Source organism: Apteryx mantelli, chromosome 2 (assembly GCF_036417845.1).
Source record: "Apteryx mantelli isolate bAptMan1 chromosome 2, bAptMan1.hap1, whole genome shotgun sequence".
NCBI classification, from domain to species: domain Eukaryota; kingdom Metazoa; phylum Chordata; class Aves; order Apterygiformes; family Apterygidae; genus Apteryx; species Apteryx mantelli.
In genome coordinates, this window is record NC_089979.1 from 93,360,653 (window position 1) to 93,382,135 (window position 21,483).

The following is a 21,483-nucleotide window of genomic DNA, read 5'->3' on the forward strand; positions in this document are numbered from 1 at the left end:
TCTGCTAACTGCATTGCCAGGGATCAGCCATCTCTCTCCTCTCACCCTACTGTATTTTCTGGTTCTTGACAAAGTCAGCAGATTTATGGCTACTGATTTCTTGAACATTCACTCAAATGTTAGACATGATTACATGCATGTTACAAGCATGCCACCTGACTGAATGTAGAATGCTATTTTTCTTGGCCAACTAAATAGATATACAGGTGCTTTTGCAGGTCTATGTCAATCTCTTACCTTGCCTTTGGAAGATGAGGATGCAAGGAGGATCAGTCAGGTGAAATTTCTGCATGAACTAGGGAATTTTTTTGCTCTGAATACCTGTTACAGAGTCTGAAGAGCCTCATGGTGATTCTTGGCTCCAGACTAGCAAAGGTCAAAAGCCTTGCTGAAGTCAAGGTAGACAACATCCACTGCTCTCCCCTCATCTACCCAGCCAGTCTTTCCATCAGAGAAGGCTCTCAGATTGGTTAAGCATGATTTCCCCTTGGTGAAGCCATGCTGACTACTCCTGATCACTTTCTTATCCTTCATATGCTTGGAAATGGTGTCCAGGATGAGCTGCTTGAGGGTGACCGTGATGCTCAGCATAAATGTGGCTATGGGAACCAGTGGAGCAGTGTTGCAAGTTTCAATGGACCTAGGTGTTGCAGGTGAGAAATAAGGCTGGCATATGCAAAAGCCAGCATTATAGGAAGGAGTAGATGTTAGTAATACCACTATTGCGTTGCAACTTTGCCATTGTGCTATTGAATCTTTTCCTTAATTTTGTCAATCTCAGCAGTCTCCTGAATAGAGTCTGTTTGATGCTTGTATGTTTTTATATTTGTTTTAAAATTTTCTTTCTTTCTTTATAAAATTTGAACTGAAGGTTTTGCTTAGTTCACAGGACTTTTGACATCATCTTAGCCAATTGGTTATGTTCGTAAATATTCTAAAGAACACCTGGTTTTAAAATTTGCCACCTTTTCTATTGATTGGATTATGTCTGAGGCTTTAATAAGTTTCTATTGTAGTGCTAGCAGAACAGATAAGTTGTTTTATTCTAGTCCTTTGTGCTGTTGGAGAAGAATGCACTCTTACTTGTTTCTGTAGCAGTTAATAATGCAACAGGGCTTCCATTAAAAACTGGTTTTGTAACACATGCTGCAAGTGAAAGCAGTTCAGCTTACTGAATGGGCAGCATGTTCCCAGCAGGCTGGAGGCTAGCTAGACAAAGCAGATGAGAAAGTACATGGCACACCCCAAAAACCTAGGCACCCTGACTTTTGGGAGGGTTCCCTGTTAATTTTTAGAAAAGCATTGTTTGGTCTGGAGATCATAAACTGGGGTAATACCTTGCCAGTTAGTGAGACTATTTTGCGTCCGTAGAGTCAATGAACTTGTACTACGAGCATTGGTCTTCTAAGCACTCCATACAGTCATGGACTGGGCAGGGCAGAAACTGCAGTAAAATCTGAAGACCAAGTTAACTCCATGGATATTTTAGGGTGTGTAAGCTACTGAAACTGTTGGCAAAGAAACTTTGGGTTTTACAAAGTCTTCAGATCTTCCTTGTTGGTACTGAGAGGGATGAATTTTTTCCAAGAGCAGTTCCCCCAAATCTAAAACAAAGCCATTCCCACAACATGTTGCCACCTGGAGAAGATGTGGATAAAGTGAAAGAATGTAAACTGATGTAAATCCTTTTATAGAGCTGACTGTTTATCAGTACTGAGGCTCTGGCCTATTTATGCTCCTTGTGTGGATACAGCTATTGAGAACTGGCAAACGGGAATTCACAGAAGCAATAGCTGCTGGTCCCCTGATTTTTGAAGGACTCTAGATTAGTGCATGGCTTAATCTAGGGGAGTTTTCTGCCCAGCTGTCCGTCTGCAGATGAGTAGATATTGCAGTCTCTGGCTGAAAGGAAGCTCAGTGATATGAGGAAACTTTTTCTAGTGGCATGGAGGTGCACCTAAGAACAGAGATATGCACTTTCAGTCTAGTTTTAGCATGACTTCCATCAGATAGATCCCTAGCTTTATGTCTCTCTCTGTATAATGTGCTGTAGTATTCACCTATTGCAGAGTGAGAGAAGGGACAAAAACTGTTGGTTTATGATATGAATAAAGGAGTATTATAGGTACAGACTATGCACAGCAGTTCATAACATAACATCTTCCAGTTCCCTGACTGTTCTGGGATTTCTGGAACTCAGTTAGTTGGGACAGAGCCTCCTGAGTTCTTATCATCTGTTCATACCTCTTCCCAGAAACACAGAATGGTTGAGGGTGGAAGGGATCTCTGCAGATCATCTAGTCCATCCCATTACTGGGATCTTTAACAGACAAACTGTAACTATGGTCCAACAAAACAAAGAGCATCTGTAACAATCTTTGCCAGCTGCAGGGGAAGAGCAGAACCCTGGTGAATCTAGCCTTTAACTTCTGCTTTAGGTAGTGAGGGTTTCTTTGAAATGACTCTGTTTTGCATATCAGATTTCACCAGTCAAAACTGAAGCCTTCTCTACAGGGTACTGCCCCCCACCCTGAACTCCTCACAACACACTCATATGAAGTTGGTTTATTGGTGGCTGAGAGAACTAATTCTAGAAGGGAACTTTCTCAAGGCCAAATATGCTCCTTTAAGCATTTTCCTATACCAAGTTTATAAGCTTTTAATTTTCTTAGTTCTATATTTGTCTATGATGTGCTAGCAAGTTTGAAAACACAATTTTTTTAATAGTTGCAGAAGTTGTTTGGTACGTGAAATTTGGGGGCTGGGCTAAGCAGGGATTTACAGAGTTGTATGAGCTTGATCTCTTATGTATGCTTAATGCTATGGGGAAATTCATGTTGCTTGCTTAGACATCTAATTTAAGGGGTAGGTGTCTCGAGGTGTGGGAAATGGGCATGGGAAAAGGCAGCAACTGAAAACGAGTAAAAAAGCTTTTAAATAGATGTAGCTATCATACTGCAGACAGTATAAGACAGTAGTACAGGCAGAGAAAAAGTAGCTGATTTAGAAATTACATTTGGTTCAGAAAATCGGAACCCTTTCAAGTGTTTCATCTGATTATTTGAAATCACTAGATGCTTTTGAAAAAATATGTTTCAGATATTTGCAGTGGCATGGAGGTTTTCTCGCTTATAGTTTGTAAACTATACAATTGTTACCTTTTGAGTGTATTGATGCTGAGCATGGCTTCTAGACTGGATTGCTGGAAGCAAGAGGAGGCTTCACCTGAAAATCTCTTGAAAGGTTTATTTGATGCACAGTGAGTTTGCTAACTGATATGACTACTTACTATAGCAGACCTCTACTTTCTCTTGTCCTCTTATTTGCTTATGGAGTTAACTTTGTTTTTTAAAATCCTATACAGACATTAAAATACAGACTTTTTGCAGATGCTTGCTCTCTTCCTTTGTCTAGCCAGTTAGGTTAGCCTGGAGGCTTTCTGTTTTAGTTTCCAGCTCCTATGGATTTGAAATGGTGTATGCTTTGAAGAGACTTCTGCTTTTGGAGTCCTGCTTTCCACAGGACAGAGGTAGTTTATAGGTCTTATGATCTGATTTTTAATGTAATTTCTTTTGCATAACTTATATCAGCAGTGTTTTTGTTTTCTTTGCACATTATCTTATGACCTGTTCTGGTAGCAAAAGAATGTGTGTAGCCATTTGAATCAGAAAGTTTAGGCTGGTCTAGACACTATATATATATATATATAAAAAAAAATATATATATATATATATATATATTTAAAGTATACATCTGTATGTAATGTAATGCTTGTACCAGCTTACAGTTTACCCAGGAGGTGCTTATTATCTTAGAATTTCAGTGCTGGGAGACATTCAGCAAAAAATATTTTAGTTGTTCCAAGTGCAGACAGGGTGAAAAGGTAAGGGAAGTAGGAACTGGTTAAGTTTTTAGCTTTTTAGTGAGTTTTAACTATTCAATCTGATTCTGTGCTTTTCTTATTATTTTATAGGTGCACATATAACTCTCAGGGTACAGTTAGTAAATTCCTGTCATTTTAAATTGGAATTTCAGTTTTTTGGCCAGAACTTGTGCTGAATATATAAACAAGATGGAAGAATCCCCAGGCTTAATATGTTACTAGCTTTTTAAGCATTTACTTAAACATTTTCAAAATATGCAGTACTGCTTTGGCTGTGCTGCATTTGCTCAAGTGTAAAGGACAAAGGTCCTTTACTGAAGTAACTTTTATTAAAAGGTGTTTCTAGTTATGGACTGTAAATCTCATTTCAGGAAATTCAGACTGTTGTCACTCCTATTTTCACCAGAGTTTCTCTTTTCAGTACAAGTAGATTATAATACTTCAAGTATGGGTTTATGGTTGTTGTTAATGATGCCAAGATAATAGCGGAGCTCCTAGGAATTCATCTGGTCCAGTGCCAGTGCTTTATTTTAAGTACATGTTCTTAAAAAGTAGAATATTCCACTGTCAAATTGGAGATGACATAGTGATTGTTGGCTGGGAATTGAATTAAGACAGACTGTTCAAAAAAACATGATTTCAGTGTTATATTCTGGGAAAAATAGCAATAAGTCTAAAGGAAGGGGGTGGAGTTATTGTTCCAAAATTGAGTTCTGTTTTCATTTGCTTAAGATAGAAGACTCTAGCTAGTAGTGTGATGCTTTGGTGTTGATCATGTATTCTCGTGTGGTCCAACCATTTCATGTTACAGTCAAAGATCACAAAGGAGAGGTCTCTCCATGTTCAGGGCTTCAAGCTTAGCAATAACTGTTGCATAGCAAGCAGTAGTTGGTGGATGCAGAATGGCTAGTTCTTTTGCAGCATGCAGGACTGAATAGAAGAAGAAAGGAGTATGTCTTGGCTGTTCAAGTAATAGAGGTTAAGCAAAATCAGAGGGGGTAGAAGTTGAGAATTGTTTCCATAGTTGTGGAACTTCTATCAAAGTACAGTATATAAATCAAAAGAACTTCCCATCTGATGCAGAAATAAAATGTTAACTAGAAGTACATGCCAATCTTTGCATATATTAACCACAGACTGTGTGCTAAAGAGACATTTGTGATTTCAGAAGGGTGTATGAGGTAGTACAGTGGACTTTCCAGCCTTTATGCCAGTGTTTGCCAAGCTTGTGATACCTGGAGCACCTCTTTATGTAGTAAAATTGGTAAAAGCCTGCATCTAGTTGCTGGGGCAGGCACACCATGGACCCTATACCTAGGCCTTCCAGGGCCTCTTACTTCTGCCAGGCTAAGAGTAACTTATTCTTCAATGCCCTGGATGAAGGGACAGAATGCACCCTCTGCAAGTTTGCTGATGATCCAAAACTGGGAGGAGTGGCTGATACACCAGAGGGTTGTGCTGCCATTCAGAGGGACCTGGAGAGGTGGGCAGAGAGGAACCTCATGAAGTTCAACAAAGGCAAGTGCAGGATCCTGCATCTAGGGAGGAATAACCCCAGGCACCAGTGCAGGTTGGGGGCTGACCTGCTGGAAAGCAGCTCTGCAGAAAAGGACCTGGGAGTCCTGGTGGACAACAAGTTAAGCATGAGGCAGCAATGTGCCCTTGTGGCCAAGAAGGCCAATGGTATCCTGGGGTGCATTAGGAAGAGGGTCACCAGCAGGTCGAGGGAGGTGATCCTCCCCCTCTACTCAGCGCTGGTGAGGCCACATCTGGAGTACTGTGTCCAGTTCTGGGCTTCCCAGTACAAGAGACATGGAGCTACTGGAGTGAATCCAGCAAAGGGCTACGAAGATGATTAGGGGACTGGAGCATCCCCCCTATGAGGAAAGGCTGAGAGAGCTGGACCTGTTTAGCCTGGAGAAGAGAAGAGTGGCCGGGGGGGGAGGGGGAAATCTTATCAATGTATACAAATATCTGAAGGGAAGGTGTCAAGAGGATGGGGCCAGACTCTTTTCAGTGGTGCTCAGCAACAGGACGCGAAGCAACGGGCACAAACTGAAACACAGGAAGTTCCATCTGAATATGAGGAAAAACTTCTTCACTCTGAGGGTGACAGAGCACTGAAACAGGTTGCCCAGAGAGGTTGTGGAGTCTCCTTCTCTGGAAATATTCAAAACTCGCCTGGATGCAATCCTGCGCAATGTACTCTAGCTGACTCTGCTTGATCAGGGGGATTGGACTAGATGATCTCCAGAGGTCCCTTCCAACCTCAGCCATTCTGTGAGTGGATGGGCAGAATGCATAGGCTTCTGTGGCATGCTGCTGGTGCTCTCATGGCATGTTTGTGGGCTGTAGTATGTCCTTTGGGCATCACTGCTTCATGTGAAGAGTGTTCAGCTCTGGTGGAATTGTACATTTCTTCTTCTGCAGACAGTGACTTCCATGGATGAATGAATGAAGGAAGAGTACGAAATTGTCTTCCTCTTTTTCAGTCTTCCTTTTTTTCCTGCATTTTATGATGTCACCTGAAAATAGGTGTTAGCATTCTGTTCCTTGGTTTAAGATTTCTTTTAAAGGGCAAACCTATCCAATATGAACATGAGGTAATCTGAAGTTTGTTCTCTGCAGTAGTGACATCCCTTCTTAGTGCTACTTCATTCTGGAGGTGTTCATTCCAAGGGACTGAAGCTACAGTTCTGTGGGTGTAAATTTGAGAAACAACTGGTTTTGCTAACAAGAGAGTTTTGTCCAAGAATTTCTGAGAATTTCCTTACTTGTTAGCCCTTTGAAACATTAATGTTTTCACTGCAACTTCCATTTTCAATAAATAGTTGTTAAAAACTCACAGTCCAGAAAATAAAGGGTTGTTTATTTTCCCTTGGAAAATAAACCTAGATTGTAATATATACTGCGTAAAAGGCAAACTTCTACTCAAGCCACTAGGGTGCCATGGTGGATAGTATCTGAACTGTAGTGAATTCAGCTTGCCATCCTAAAAAAAAAAAACAGAAAAACCCCACAGCTGGTAAGTGTTCTCTTATTGACTGATGTAAAATGGTGGTGAAAGTAGATTTGTGCCTTATTTTGGAATGTCAGATGTTTCCTGGTCAATTTTTTTTATACTGGAATATTTGTCTAGATGGGCAGAAAGTTACATGTAGTTCTGTGTATAGCTATAATTGTTGTTGGATGGTGGAGGGCACTAAGTTCTTGCTAACTTTATAGTCTAATTATTTTTCATATGTTGTGACATGGACTGTAGCCTGTCCTGTTCTCAAAGACAGCTTAGTAAAAGGTAAACTAGTGCTAATTAATGTAATGAGTTTTCCCTCTTCTTTGTAGCACAATGGCTGACAATAAAGCAAAGTCGATCAAACCTGCGAATAAGACTCCTCCAAAGTCTCCTTCAGATCCAGCAAAGGAGAGAGCAGCAAAACGATTATCATATGACTCAAACAGCTCCCATGAGGGAGCTGTGGCAGGAGAAATAAGTGCTCTGGAAGAGGCTTTTAGAAAATTTGCCATCCATGGCGATACAAGAGCCACAGGAAAAGAAATGCATGGGAAGAACTGGTCAAAGCTATGCAAGGACTGTCATGTGATAGATGGGAAGAATGTGACAATCACAGATGTTGATATTGTCTTCAGTAAAATCAAGTAAGTTCCTTTCTGCAATCATTTTCTTATGTCCTCCCACATGTTTTGTAGACGTCATCTAAATTTATCTTCTTTTGCTCACAGATGTTGTGCTGTGCACTGTATGCCTTTGTCACAATCTGTCTTTCATGTTCCTTTCTGAAATTGTGTTGCTTCACCTGAAGATACACCTTTCAGCTTCTGTCCTGATATCTTAAACTGACTTCAGTGTTGCAGGTGTTAAGGTGTGGAGAGAGGTTTCATATGATCAAGACAAATGCATGTTATTCTGAGACACATGCTTTTTTTGACTGCAGTAAATGCTGTGAATGTTTGCTGAAGGGTATCTGAAGCAAGTCAGGCTGTAGTCTTATGTCCTTCCAAAACTCAGCCTCAAAAGGCTGAGGCTAAGGTTGGATATGTACTAAGGCCTGAGTTCCAAGCACAGTCCTGATGTCCAGCACAACACCTGCCCAGGTTTGAAGTAGAAGGTACCAGGGACACCAAACTGATGGTGAGGTTGGGATGCATACCCCCATGGCTGTGATTCATTGGTTAGTATTGTTTTAGTGGTCCCAGCATATTCTTGCATGTAGGCTGGAGCTTTAGTGAAACTTTCTGTCCAAGTTGAAAACCTAGGCAGGACTTGATCCAGAAAGTACTCAAGTCAAAGGGAAGACATTCAGCTATTTCAGTGTATTCTGTATGAAACCCCAAATCATTTTCTGTTCTCACTTTATATGACGGGATCATTTTCACCCCCCCACACCCCACCCTGTAACTGATCTGGTAGCCTTGCCTTTTCTGCTTTTTATTACCACAGTAACTATTTAAATTGTTCCATGCCTCATTGTATTTAGAGGCATGCTTCTTCTTAATTGTATTTGCATCTTGTAGGAAAACTTATTTGGCTTGTGCTCTCAATCCTTGTGGTGTAATGCTGAGGAGAGGGCTTGCAAACAGAATTGCTTACAAGAGTTGTTAGGAAAACCTGCTACAAGTACTGACCCTTTAGAGTGCATCAAGGCATAGAAAGGCAAAGAAGAAAAGGCCCTTGACCTTCACAAATTGTCCAAAGTAACATGCATGGTTAGCAGGACATTACTTAATTGATTTGGTAATGACTACATTGTTTATAACAACCTCATCCGTAATTTTTTCCTAACATTTGTCATCTCTGGAGCCAAAAAATGTGGTGTTTGTGGCAAGTATGTTACTTTTCACAGCTGTTTCATTCTTTCTTTTTCCTCAGGATCTTATCTAGGCCATTGACAACACTACATGTGCGCAGTCCAACACTCTTGTTCTTGGATTAGTCTCTTTTTCCTTTGAGTGTCTACTGATATTTTTTTGAAAGTTGTATCGCCAGAGCTAAGCATACTGTCAGTGAACTAGCTCATTTGAATGGGATGTGTAGGTTGTAGGGTTATTTGATTCTTTGTTGACTTGTGATGGAAGATGTCAGCATTTATTTTCAAATATTCTATGGTTTTCATCAACTTAAATATTTCTCTGTTTCTGTCATCACAGGAAATAACAAATCTCGGAGCTACTTTGTCATAGTAGGTTCTGGGCAAGTTAGTAATACAGCAGCCCCATGGTATGGCATAAAATGTGCAAGCAGATTTAAAGCAGTGTCCATTTCGATGCCTTCTGGTACAGAATGAATCCAGCTCTGTTCTACAAGAGTGAGCTGGGAAGTGTTGGGGACCTGTGGCCAAAGGGGAACATCAGCATATAGGGTCTCCATTGTAATATTTGCAATGTTTGTGTAGCTCAGGGTCCTTGTCTCTGCCTCTTTGGGGCCATGTCTGTACAGCAGGCGTGATGCTTTCTTAGCACTTTGTTTCCTGATGGTTGGAAAGTTCTGTCATTTCTGTCTGAAGAAGCATGTTATCTTTTCCTCTCTCCATCCAATATTTAATGGTTGGAAGACAAAAATAATTTTGCATTTGATTAAGTTATTTTAATGTATTGTTTAATAATTACTTGTCTCTTTCTTACCTGCACATGTAGCATGTATTTTACATTCTTCTCTTTTTAAGTTCTTTTTTAATTAATAACACTTCAGTGTTTGACAGGTAAATTGTCAACAGCTGAGGTTTGCTATCTCACACTTTATTAGGAGCGTCTGGTTTTTGTGTTCATGCTTTCAATAGATATATTTCCAGATTTTCTTAAGTGTATTTTAGGATTTTGTTTTCAAGAGCATATGTTAGCAATTCTTCTTTCTACCCCAAATCACATTGATTTCACATATAGTATTTTAAGTTTTATCAAGGAAAGATTTAATGGGTTCGGTTGTTCAAGCATTGGTGATATGCCACATCCTAGAAGGCTTCCGTATAAGCTGAGTATAGGGGGTTTCTAGAGTATATTCAAACAACTGCATTTCCTTTTTTTCTGTTTTGCTTCACATTTAACTCAAAGCTATAGGATAAGGATAATTTGGTGATGCATCAAGAAAGGCCTACTCACAAAATGAACTCTTACATGTTTCCGTTTCACAAGCAGCTTTCTCCTAGCAGAACACTAGAGTTTCTTGACAACCCAAGTTTTTCACTGTCTGTATTACATGAAGAACATTAATTAAACTCTGTAAAAGAATCTCTAACACCCCAGCAAAAAAATCCTGTTTAGCAGAATGGTGCTTCCTCGCCTCAGTATGAGTTATGCTTATGGGTATCTTACAGCTCTATTCTTCATTGCTGTTTTTAGGTTCTTCAGATAGACTTCAAAGTCCATCTTGCAGGATGGACTTTGGCCTGGGATTCTTACAGTCATGATGGTTCAGTGATGGGATTGTGGTGGATCTTGGGAGTTGTAGTCTGGTCAGGGAACACAGCCCCTAGATCAGAAGAGATGTTTGTCATACCCAAATTACAGTTGTCATCTAGGATGGTGGTAGACTTTCCAAACAGGTTTTCAGTTGGTCTTTCTCTGTGAAACCAGCATGTTTGGCAGGGCTTGTTTGCTGGCCAGCTGTACTTGTTGTTTATGAGAATGGAACATGTGGTTTGAACATTAGAAAATAATTAATCTTGTAAAATTGTTCTTTGGATTTATGAATTATGTCTATGTGTAAAGCCTCTCTTTGTCATCTTACTAACCTCCCCTGGTTTCATGCATTGATCTGCTACAGATCCTATCAAAACGCTAGGCAGGAACTGTGTTGCTGATAGGGCCAAGATTGGTTTCTGGAAATTAGCAACTGATACATTTACTCAAGAGCTCCTAAAAGATGGTTTTAATTCATTGATTGATAGCTTTTTCTGCTACAGAAGAGAGTTTATCAGTTCAGTCCTGAGAAATAATGAACACTTTTCCAGATGCAAAATCCCTCTGGAATAGGTGAACTAAACTTCTGAAAGTTATGACTAGCCCATGGTATTTGTGTAAAGCTGGAAGTGTGTGTCTGTCTTTCAGCCCTTAGTTCAATTAAGGTTAAGTTTATGCTGTTATAAAGTTTGAGGAAATACTGATGTAGCTTTGCTACAAATAAGAAAATAGCTGTAGTATGCTGTTTTTCCTCTTCATGAGATCAGACTGAAGTGTGATTTGTCTGTTCATCTTGCATAAAAGATTCACTGAAAGTCTTCATATAAGTATGACATTTTTATGTACTTTAGGATAAGAGCAAGGAAATGGTCTAATGAAAAGAATGCACAGTAGTAGGCACAATAGAAGAATTGCTGGAAGTGTTCTTTGGTAAGAAAAGAAGTGAATTGTGTGATTTTCCCCCCCCCCCCCCAAGTATTTCTGTTCAACAGTGATTTGGAGGTTCTTAAGAAAAGTGTTCACAACCCCTAACAATTTGATGGATTTTAATACATATTGCTATTAAAGCTATTGCTATATTAAAATTTCATTTAATGGATGTGTCATTTTCTGCATATTTGTTGTTTTTCTATTTAAAATGCTTTATATTGTCAGCTAAGAAAATATAAAAAAAAATTAAGCAGCAGTGAATTTTGCACTGGAATTACTTGAAATGAACAGCTGAAGTGCGGTTTAGAGAGTGGCCACATTGATGAATATTTTTGTATAAGTTGCTTTTTGTATAAGTTCCTCTGTTCAGAGGAAAACCACCTATATTTATGTCAAATAATTGGGTTAACTTAATAACGTTGGGATAGACTGGCAAATATATAACAAATAGAAAAGTAAAATTTTTTTTAGGTATGTCATAAGAACATATAAAGATACCCTACACAATATCATTACCTTTCTATGCATATTGCATCTGGAAAAGCAAAAGAAATTTTGATTAGTGAATTATAAAGCTTTACAGTGTCTTATGGAATTAAATCTATTAAAAAACGCATTGAAACCAACAAAAATTTATATGGTTGTAAATGCAATTATATAGTAAGCTTTCCTAGTTGTGTTTTATAGTTTCACAGTCAAAACTTGAAATGTTAGACTCTTTTCTTCATATCCTCATTGGATTGCATACAACAGTAACAGAATGGTTGTGGGGTACATTTTCATTTCAAAGCTAGCTCCTTGCTTAAAGTTATGTAAAAATCTTTTTTGCTAATTCCTGTCAAGATAGCTTTCTCTCCTTAATGTGGCAAAAATGAAGCAAACCTCTCCTCTGAGAAATCTGCTCATACCATAGGTAAGAAAAGAAGGTTGAAAATACTTTGTGGAAAGTAGTTTTTTTAACTGGTCCCTAATTTCTCAGTGCATTTGGTGCCGTACCTGAAGACAGGTTGAAGTCGCAGTCATGCTCTAGGAGAAGGAAACATTTCACAGATTATTAGATGTGAAATTTTCATGAAACAAAAATAGTATTTCACCATTTTTGTAACTGTAACAACTCCATTATTCCTTGTAGTTCAGGCTTCTGCTAAAACACAGGGTTTTGATATAAATATCTTGGTAATATTAGCTCTCTCAAAGCATTCCTTTTTCATATACTAGCTGAACTTTATATAGACATCTTTCTTTTGTATTTGGCATATTAAGAGTGGTAATTCAATCTGAACATGCTGAATATAGAGACATATAACTTGCAGACCTGCAGCAGCATTTGGAAATGGGTATTTTTCATGGGACTGGGGATTCTGTGGGCATCTTTTTCGTAGCTGAAGCAGTTGCCTTCCTCCTTACTAATTTTCCTCATTAACTGACTGCTCCTTTTATATTGCTCCTCCATTGCTAATGGCAGAGTTGTACAAGTTTGGAGGCTGTGCGTCTTGCAGTGCGCTTGCAGAGTATAATATGGGTTTAGTGAATCTTGTTGCCTTGCAGAAAGCAAGCTCACTGGTGACACAGGAGAAGGGCGCAGAAATGTTCTGAGTTTGGTATGAAAAGCAACATGTGGCTGCATTCTTCTTGTTAATCCAGCAAGACAGTGAGACACAACACATCGATCTAAAAACTTGATTTTTTTGTATTAAGGAAAGCAGAATATCCGAGAAGAATAGATGTTACTGATCTCTGACCAGCATATTGGCGTGTTGCTTTAGGAACATAAATTTCTTTGTTTATTGGGGTCAACAACTGCTCTGGGCAATTTGATATGTTAGCTATGCCATGCACATACTCCACTTGTTGGATGCAGTTAATAGGGTAATAGTAATATCCCTGATATAAATACCTCTGCTCTTATTTTAGAAGTGTGACCACTCAGCACTGCAAGAAAATGGTTTAAGCACTGCCATAAAACTGCTAATTCTATGACATTATTAGATTGAAAAATCAAAATATTTCTGTTTATACTGGCACGTTGCTATGGTTGCAGGCAGGCCTGGGTGATGTCACGCCTTGGATCCATTGTGAGCATTTATTTAGGTAGTTGTCTCCATGGAAACATTTGTTTGTTTTGATGTTACTATGTGTTAAATTTTAGACAAATTTTTGTGGTTCTATACTGGATTGTTATTGAAGACTAGTTAATCTACAGAAGCTCTGTAAATATACCTTACTCCCTACCCTCTAAAAATATTTTTGGGAAAAGATCAAGTGAAAGCATAATTGTCCCCTTAAATTCCAGTAATAGTTTCTTATGTTGCTTTGACATGTTTCCTTGTTGCTGAGGAAGCCATGTGTTTGAAAGTCCGGAAAACTTACCTCCATCTTTTTAAGAAAGGAAGTTCTTGTTTCCATGGAGAATCCTCACAACACACTGTATTGTGCCCTGACTCCTGTAGGGAGCCACCCGTTTTCTGTTCTGAGGACATCTTGACAGCCAGCGGTCTACCTAGTTCCCACAGTCAGGACGAGGCAGGTTGCTGCAGCGATGCCTCTGGCTGAGACCGGCCATGTCTTAATTCAGTAGCAGCGCACCACTGCTGTATGACTGTGGAAGAATTAAAACAGATGATATTTGCACTGAGCAGCTGGCAAGATAACTATTGGCAAGAATGAGTATACGCTTTTGCTATTTGCCAGCTGTAATACAATTGTTGTCTTTTTATTATATTGAATGATAACGATACTTCTTCCTTTCTTTGTGTATTGGAAAGGACTTGTACTTTGAAACCTGAGCTCATTCAGAACAGGTATCTGCCCATGAAGTTGCTCTGAAGCGTCTTCTGTTTAATAGATGCTTTACTGAGGTCCCTTTTAAAATTTTTAAGTACATTTCATGATGCAGTGTGATGTATGAATTGGTGTTTATAAATATATGAAGCATAGTATAGTCTTAAGTTGTATTTTACTTCCCTACTGGAGGGATTCTTTTAATAGTGGCCCAGAATGTGGCTTGTATAATCCTTTGTTATGCATGAAGTAGACAGAACAGTTAACTTGGGTACTTTAGTATGTCTGTGTCAGGAAATAAGTGTTACGTAGGTACAGAACAGTATGCAAGGGCATAATCTGTGCTAATAACTCTCTCACTTCCAGCAGATTTCAAAGCAGTGCAGTTATAGATGACAAGGTAGGTAAGTTACAACAAGGAACATTTTCTTCTTTACCATACCATCTATGCTTTATTTTAATTGAAATTAGCATCCAATTTCCTTTCTTGTCCAAGAAGCAAACAGTAAGGTTGCTTTTTGTGGTTTAGCCTTGAAGAGATTCTTTATGAGTAAAAACAAAGCAGCCCTTCTCCCCTTCCTGCCAAGTGACCTAACTTCTAAAAGTATAACAGTGATCGCTTGAAAAGAAAGAGATGGGTTTGGATTCAATTGCTGCTGTGCAGGCTTGTTTTGTGCATGTAAAATTGATAAGTTCTCTGCCCAAAGTATCACAGTTCATTGTGATCTCTCAAATTTACAGTACACTACTGAATTCCAAAGAGTTTCGGTCTTATCAGGTATTAACAAGCAGTTACTTATAAAACCACAAGGACAGGAGGCCTTGTTCTTTGTGTCCTTGAGTATCCAGTGTACATGTTGCTTTTGCGTTAGCCCAGTGGTGCTGCTCCCAGCATACATCTGGCTTTAGCATGAGCTGTCTGTTAGGCCCAAACCCTGAGCAAGCGAACAGTCACACCAAAGTGCTGTATGTTGCTGCAGATTTTTAACACCTTTTTGTGTTTAAACATATGCACATTAAAACCTAGAGATACACTGGCAGGTGTTTTGTTTCCCAGTCAGTTTGGGATGCTATATGATACTGTACACAGTATCATATACCAGCTCACTTGGAATCTGCTACAATTTGTCACATATGCTAGTGGTGGGCAACAAGGACTTACTGGTTTAGAGTAGAAGTAGGGCTCTGGTATGAGATCTTGCCTCATGGGTTTTTTTTTCCTGCAAGTCAGCCTAGTTTACTCATATAACTGCACCATCATTTGCAATTGCCTGTTACGTGTCTGTAAAAGAAGTTATGTAAAATCTGTGTTATTTACAAAGTTAAATGTTTTACTGAATAACAAGCAAGATTGTTGACCATGAATATAGACTTTGTTCCTCATTTTGTATGAATTAAGGTAGAAGATGATTGAAAATGTAAAGGCTGAGGGCAGCCTTGGCTGCAGCAACCAGGAGACTGTAGAGTTCAAGATCCTGAGAGGAGTGAGCAAGGCAAACAGCAGAATTACAACCCTGGAGTTGAGAAGAGCAGAGTTTGGCTTGTTCAGGGTCCCCTGCTTGGCAGGATCCCCTGGGAAACTGCCCTGGAGGGCAAAGGAGCCCGGGAGAGCTGGTTGGTAATCCAAGACAGCCGCCTCAGAGCACAAGAACAGTCCACTGCAATGTACAGAAAGTCGAGCAAGCATGGCAGCAGGCCAGCCTGGATGAACCTGGGGCTTCTGGCTGAGCTCCAGTGCACAAAGAAAGTAGCCAGAAGGTGGGAGCAGGGAGAGGCTGCATGGGAGGAGTGTTGCCCGCGCATGACGGAGCGGAGTTAGGTAAGCCAATGTTCATCTGGAGCTGAGAGTAGCAAGTCTTGAGGTGAAGAAGAACAAGGAAGGTTTCTGTAAGTACCTTGGTAGCAAAAGGAAGGCTATGGAGAGCGTGGTCCCCTTGGTCAGTGGGGCAGGGGGCCTAGTGAGAAGGGACATGGAAAAGGCTGAGATATTTTGCCTCTTTTTTTTCCTAGCAGGACTTGCCCTCAGGGCTCCCAGGTCCCCGAGCCTGCTAGCAGAGTCTGTCCCACGAGTAAAGCAGTACCCACAGTAGGGGAAGACAGAGTTAGGGCTCACTTAAGCCATTTAGACGTACACGAACCCATGGGACCAGAGAAGATGCATCCAAGTGTGCTGAAGGAGCTGGCCAACAGCATCTTCCAAAGGTCATGGCAGTTGGAGGAAAAATGACTGATGACTGGAAGAAGGCAACCATCACCTTCATCTTCAAGAAGGGCAAAGAGGGAGGATCCAGGCCAGTCAGCATAACCTCAGTTGCTGGGAAGGCTGTGAAGCGAATTGTCTTGGAAGCCATTTCTGAACACACGAAGGACAAGAAGGTGGTTTGGAGCAGCCAGCATGGATTTCCCACGGGCAAGTCATGCCTGAGCGACTTCATTACTTTCTCTGATGAAGTGACTGGCCCTGTAGACAAGGGGTGGTAGGCAGTGGATGTAGTTAGTATACCTTGCCTTTAGCAAGCCTTGGAGCTAGTCTCCCATAGTCTCCTTATTGCCAAATTGGTGAGATTTGGGCTGCCTAAGTAGACCCTAAGACAGGTGGAAAATGAGCTGGACTGCTGTGCTTGGAGTTGCGATCAGTGGTGCAAAGTCCAGCTGGCAGCCAGTAAGTAGAGGCGTCTCTTGGGGATCAGTAGTGGGACCAGTACAATTGAATGTCTTCCTTAATGACCTGGAAGATGGGACGGAGTGCTCTCTCAGCAAGTTTGCAGATGACAGCAACCTGAGGGGGAATAGTCTGGAGGACGGTGGCTGCTATTCGGAGGGAGCTGTACAGGCTGGAAAAAGGGGCTGACAGGAACCTCATGAAGTTCAACCAAAGAAACTGCAGAGTCTTGGATCTGGGATGGGATAACCCTACAGGCTGGTGTCTGACTGTCTAGGAAGCAGCTCTGTCCCAAAGGACCTGGGAATTGCGGAGGACAAGAAGTTGAATGTGAGTTAGCAGTGTGCCCTTGCAGCAAGGAAGGCCAATGCAGCAGGTCCATGGATGTGATCTTTCCCTTCTCTTTGGCAGTTGTGAGACCACATCCAAGTACTGTGTCCAGTCTGGGGCTCCCCAGTGCCAGAAAGGTCTTGACATACTGCAGCAAGGTGCAAGGCCACCAGGACACTCAGGAGGCTGGAGCATGTGACGTGCAGGGAGAAGAGGCTGGAGAAGAGAAGGCTGGCGAAGAGAAGGCGAAGGGGAGACCTTATTGCTGCCCCCAGCTACCTGCCCGGAAGACATGAGGAAGATGGAGCCAGACTGTTCTTGGAAGTGCAGAGCGATCGGATGGGAGACAACAGACCGAAGTTGGCACATGAGTGATTCAGATGAGATGTAAGGATTTGTTGTAGTTGTTTGGGTTTTTTCCCTGTGAGTTGTCAAATACTGGAAGAAGTTGCGGAGAGAGGTTGTAGAATCTCTGTCCTTGGAGGCGTTCAAGGCTTGCCTGGAGAAGTCCCTGAGCACCCTGCTTTGAGACCTGCCCTGAGCAGGGGTTTACCCTGGGTACAGACTCATATGCAAAGGTTCCTGCCAACCTTAATTGTTACATGACTTTTATGGTTCTAAATAAATCAGTGTTGACTGTGTTGTAAAGAACTTGACAGACATTAGTGTATGAGTATAGAATCTACTAGGACTGACTCTGAGCAGGTAGCTTGCCTCTCTCATTTATTATTTTTGTTCTCTGTGACCACTTCTTGTCAAAAGTAGTAATTGCTGTTCTATTGCTAAGCATGACTGTGATTTTTATGTTTAGAGAAGGAAAAAAAGCTTGAATTCATGTCACTTTTGAACTGTTGACTAGAGTGTTACTGGCAGTGATCATAAATGTGGATAGGCTACATGTGATTATTGATCTAGGATTTATTATTATTACTGATAGACTACCTTTTGCACTTGTATTTATTCTGAACGACCCTGAGAAAAACATTGCTAAACAACACAGTTTGCAGCCATATGGTACTATATGTAAGAGTGCTTGTGACAGCCAAAAATATGCATGTTTCGTCCTGTTCCTATATATAGAACCATAATTAAGTTCTATTCTGAAGTTAGAGGGGACACTTTATAGGAACAAAGTGTGTGTGTGTGTGTATGTACAGTGTTTTGACTCACAGAATAAGGACATTGACTAGAAATTATCCATCTCTTAAAGAAGATTAATAAAGCATTAATGCTGAAATTAAGATGTATTTAAGATGCCTGTGTGCATAAAGCTGCTAAAAGAATTAAGATGTGGTCCACTTAGGTCAATGGAAAGTGTGATGCTGGTAAATAGAAGGACACAGAATTTGAGGTAGTTTGTCATCTTCTTTCAACTTCTTGTGGATTTTTTTTTTTTTTAAACCAGTTTGCTGATTCTTGTGCTCTTCATATTATCTAGGGCTTTGAGAGGACTACTTTACAACTGAATCAGAACAACTTTCATCAAAGAGTTCTGGTAACATTATGTAGAAGAAGGACTCACCAAAACTCCAACTTAAAAAAAGCTAGGGAATTTGTACTGTACATCTTCCCCATTTTGTTTCATCACCAATATGAATGTAGAACTCTTCCTTAGAGAAGTGTTGGCATATTATCTTCAACTTTATGAAAGGTCATGTTAATCAGTCTACTAGATGCCATGATTTGTGGTTGCTTGGAGCTTGGCATGCGAGGGAGCTGGAGCCTGGGGCTGATATTACAGAGGAGGAATGGAAAGGGTCATTTGTAAATGCTAAGTGTGCAACACATGATCTGCCCCTTAAAGTTGGGCACTACGTGATCTTGTCTTGATGGTGTTAGACCTAGGCCAATCAGGCACTGTTTAACTTACTAATTTGAACTTGTTACTGGAAGCGATGTCAGATAGAAAGCACCTTCTCAATGTATTTTGATCATGCTCCAGTGTGACTACTAATCAGTGAGAAGGTTTGGGTGCTATATATAGAGTTAGGGCTTGCAGTGTTAAAACACCCAAGTTGATGTTACTAGAAACTATTCCTTTGAAAGTCATCACCCTGACTTTATTAGATTGGAGTTACCACTTCCAAATTTTGTTCTGTTTTGTGCTAAGCTGAAGAAACATGAATGAAATCTAGATGTTTCTTTTAAGTTTGATCTCTGTTCCTGACTTTCTGCAATGTTTTTAGGTATGTGCCTGTATGTCCATGAATTTAAAAGAAATTGTTTTGATGTGGAGTCCTGATATAATCAAAGAAAAAAGAAATAGAATTTCCTTTGAGGAGAAAAAAAAAATCTCATTTAATAGTTGGTTTTAGGCTTTCATTTTTTATTAAGGTTCTGGATATTATCATCAAATAAATAATTTTAAGAAACGTGCTAAGATTGCTAACACTGCTGATTCTGAAGGCTCCCAGAACATTTTGATTATATATGCAAATCTTTATGACAACCTTTTCTGGGAGTAAATAATATTAGATGCTAAAGTGTAAAGGGAGCACATACAGAAAACATTTAAATGAAGAATTAAGGAAAGATGATTAAAATTGATGGATTGTAACCAGGAATACCATGGTTAAAACATATACTGTTCTGGTAAGGAATGCTGTCATCACTTTGTCTAATGCCCATCATTGCAGCGTTTTCAGCAGCGCAACTGTTCCCAGCATGCTGCTGCTGCTTCCCTACATAGAACTACAGTTACTGGGCTACTAGTGATTGTGAGGAGTAATACCCGTATCTTGAGTAGCCATTGAGTAGTGCATCTTGAGTAATTTTGATAATTTTCCTATCACTAGTATCATTTAGCGCGAGTTGGAAAAAGATGCTTTTTTTATTATTATTATTTTTTAATTTATTATTTTATTTATTTATATATATATATTTAAGGCAGGGAGGACAAGCAGTGTTCAGTCTGCCATTTTGTCGAGTAATGCTTGCCTCCAATATTTCATTTGGCTCATTGTTACTAAAAAGACACAATAACTAAGGCAGGAAAGGCATGTTACAGTACTGTCTTGACCTTCTTTGTAACTCAGGCCAAAAAAACTTATTGCAATGTTTTGCATCAAGCCAGTAAGTTTCTATTTAAGCTGTTGAACAGCTTTAAATCAAATCTGAATATCTTTGTCAATGATGGCAAGCAGTAGAAAATATTGTCAAATAAGTTGTTTCAGTGGTGAGATGAGTTCACTGTGAAAACTATTTCACCTCATTTGTTTCGAATGTGTAATATTACTGAAGTCCAGTAGCTTTTCTTGCTGCAATTAATTCCCATTAATTGATTCTGGAGATCCTTTGGGGTATGGTGCCTTGTTCTGATCTTTTAGTCTTGCACCGTTACTCGACTTGCAAGATTGTGATACAAATTTTTTAGGATGCTTCTAAGCCTTTGATGCCAAAGTTGACATAGAGGTCCTGTTGAATCCGGAAAATTCACGTTCACTTAACTACACTGATGCAGTTTTTCTGTTGCAAACAGGCCAAGTTTTCTGCTGCAAACAGGCCAAACCGGTGAAAGTGCATGGCTTTCAGTGGATGCATTTTTTTCTTCATCAAACTCCTATGTTCTTCTGCAGTAGTATTGGGGGAATGTGTGTTCTTGATTTCTATGCCCTCATTGCCTTTTAACTATACTTCCTTACTGTTGTATAAGAATTGGTAGTGATTTCCATAGCTCATTAGAAATAATTCTCAAGACTGCAGAAACAGGATGTTTGGCCCTTCTCAGTTCTCCTTGCTCTGTTAACCTCTCTTCTCCGATGTGTCTGTTGTCTTGAGGGAGAAGGCAAGATTTGCCAGCATTCTCAGAGAAAACTTTCATAAGAAAGAAAGAGGGAAGCATGTTGCGCTGTTATGAAGTGTATCTGTGTTTAAAAAACTACAGCTTTTACTTCCTGTCTTTGGTCTGAGGGCTGTTTCTGTTCCAAGGAAAATGGAAGTCTGCTGAGAACTGTTAGCGAGGTTCTCTGAGTGGGCCTTCTTCTAGCAGATGAAACAGTGAGAAGAATGATGAGGCAGTCTATTAACCTGAGTACCCTAAGCCCAGGAAAGTCTCTGTACTCTGAAGAAGCCAGAAGAAACTTTCTCATTATTATCTGTGGATGTGTGTGCTTCCAAAAGGTTCCTGCAGCCCTTTAGGGCTGCAGCAGCCCTAAAAGTATGAGGCCCTACAGAAGAGGATGAGCCACCATCATGTGGTGGGAGAAGTGAATCCTGTAGACCTGTTCATCCCTTTGTCCCTGCTGAGACAGCTAGCTTTGTGTTACTTAGTGCCATTTGTGGTCATGAGTACCAGCAGCTGCAGAGCAGTGGTGATTCTTGGCACTAGGCGGTGACTCCCATGACACATGACAGCACTTGCTTCACTGCCCAGATGTCTCGTATCTTTATTCTGTGCCCTACAGTTGCAAATCTTGTTTAAAAAAAGAAAGTAAGCTAATGAGAGGAGCAGTTGCTGTGCAATAGTGGCTGTATTTTTCTTAGG

At 40.2% G+C, this 21,483-nt stretch overlaps 1 protein-coding gene across 1 annotated transcript in view; it reads left to right on the forward strand.

Moving 5' to 3' along the window:
• TPPP (tubulin polymerization promoting protein) overlaps window positions 1-21,483 on the forward strand; it is a 70,795-nt gene that overhangs the window by 4,844 nt on the left and 44,468 nt on the right. The window contains exon 2 of the mRNA XM_067291058.1: window positions 7,226-7,540. Coding sequence (XP_067147159.1) covers window positions 7,230-7,540 — 311 coding nt within the window. The 5' untranslated portion in view covers window positions 7,226-7,229. The remainder of the gene's footprint in view (window positions 1-7,225; window positions 7,541-21,483) is intronic.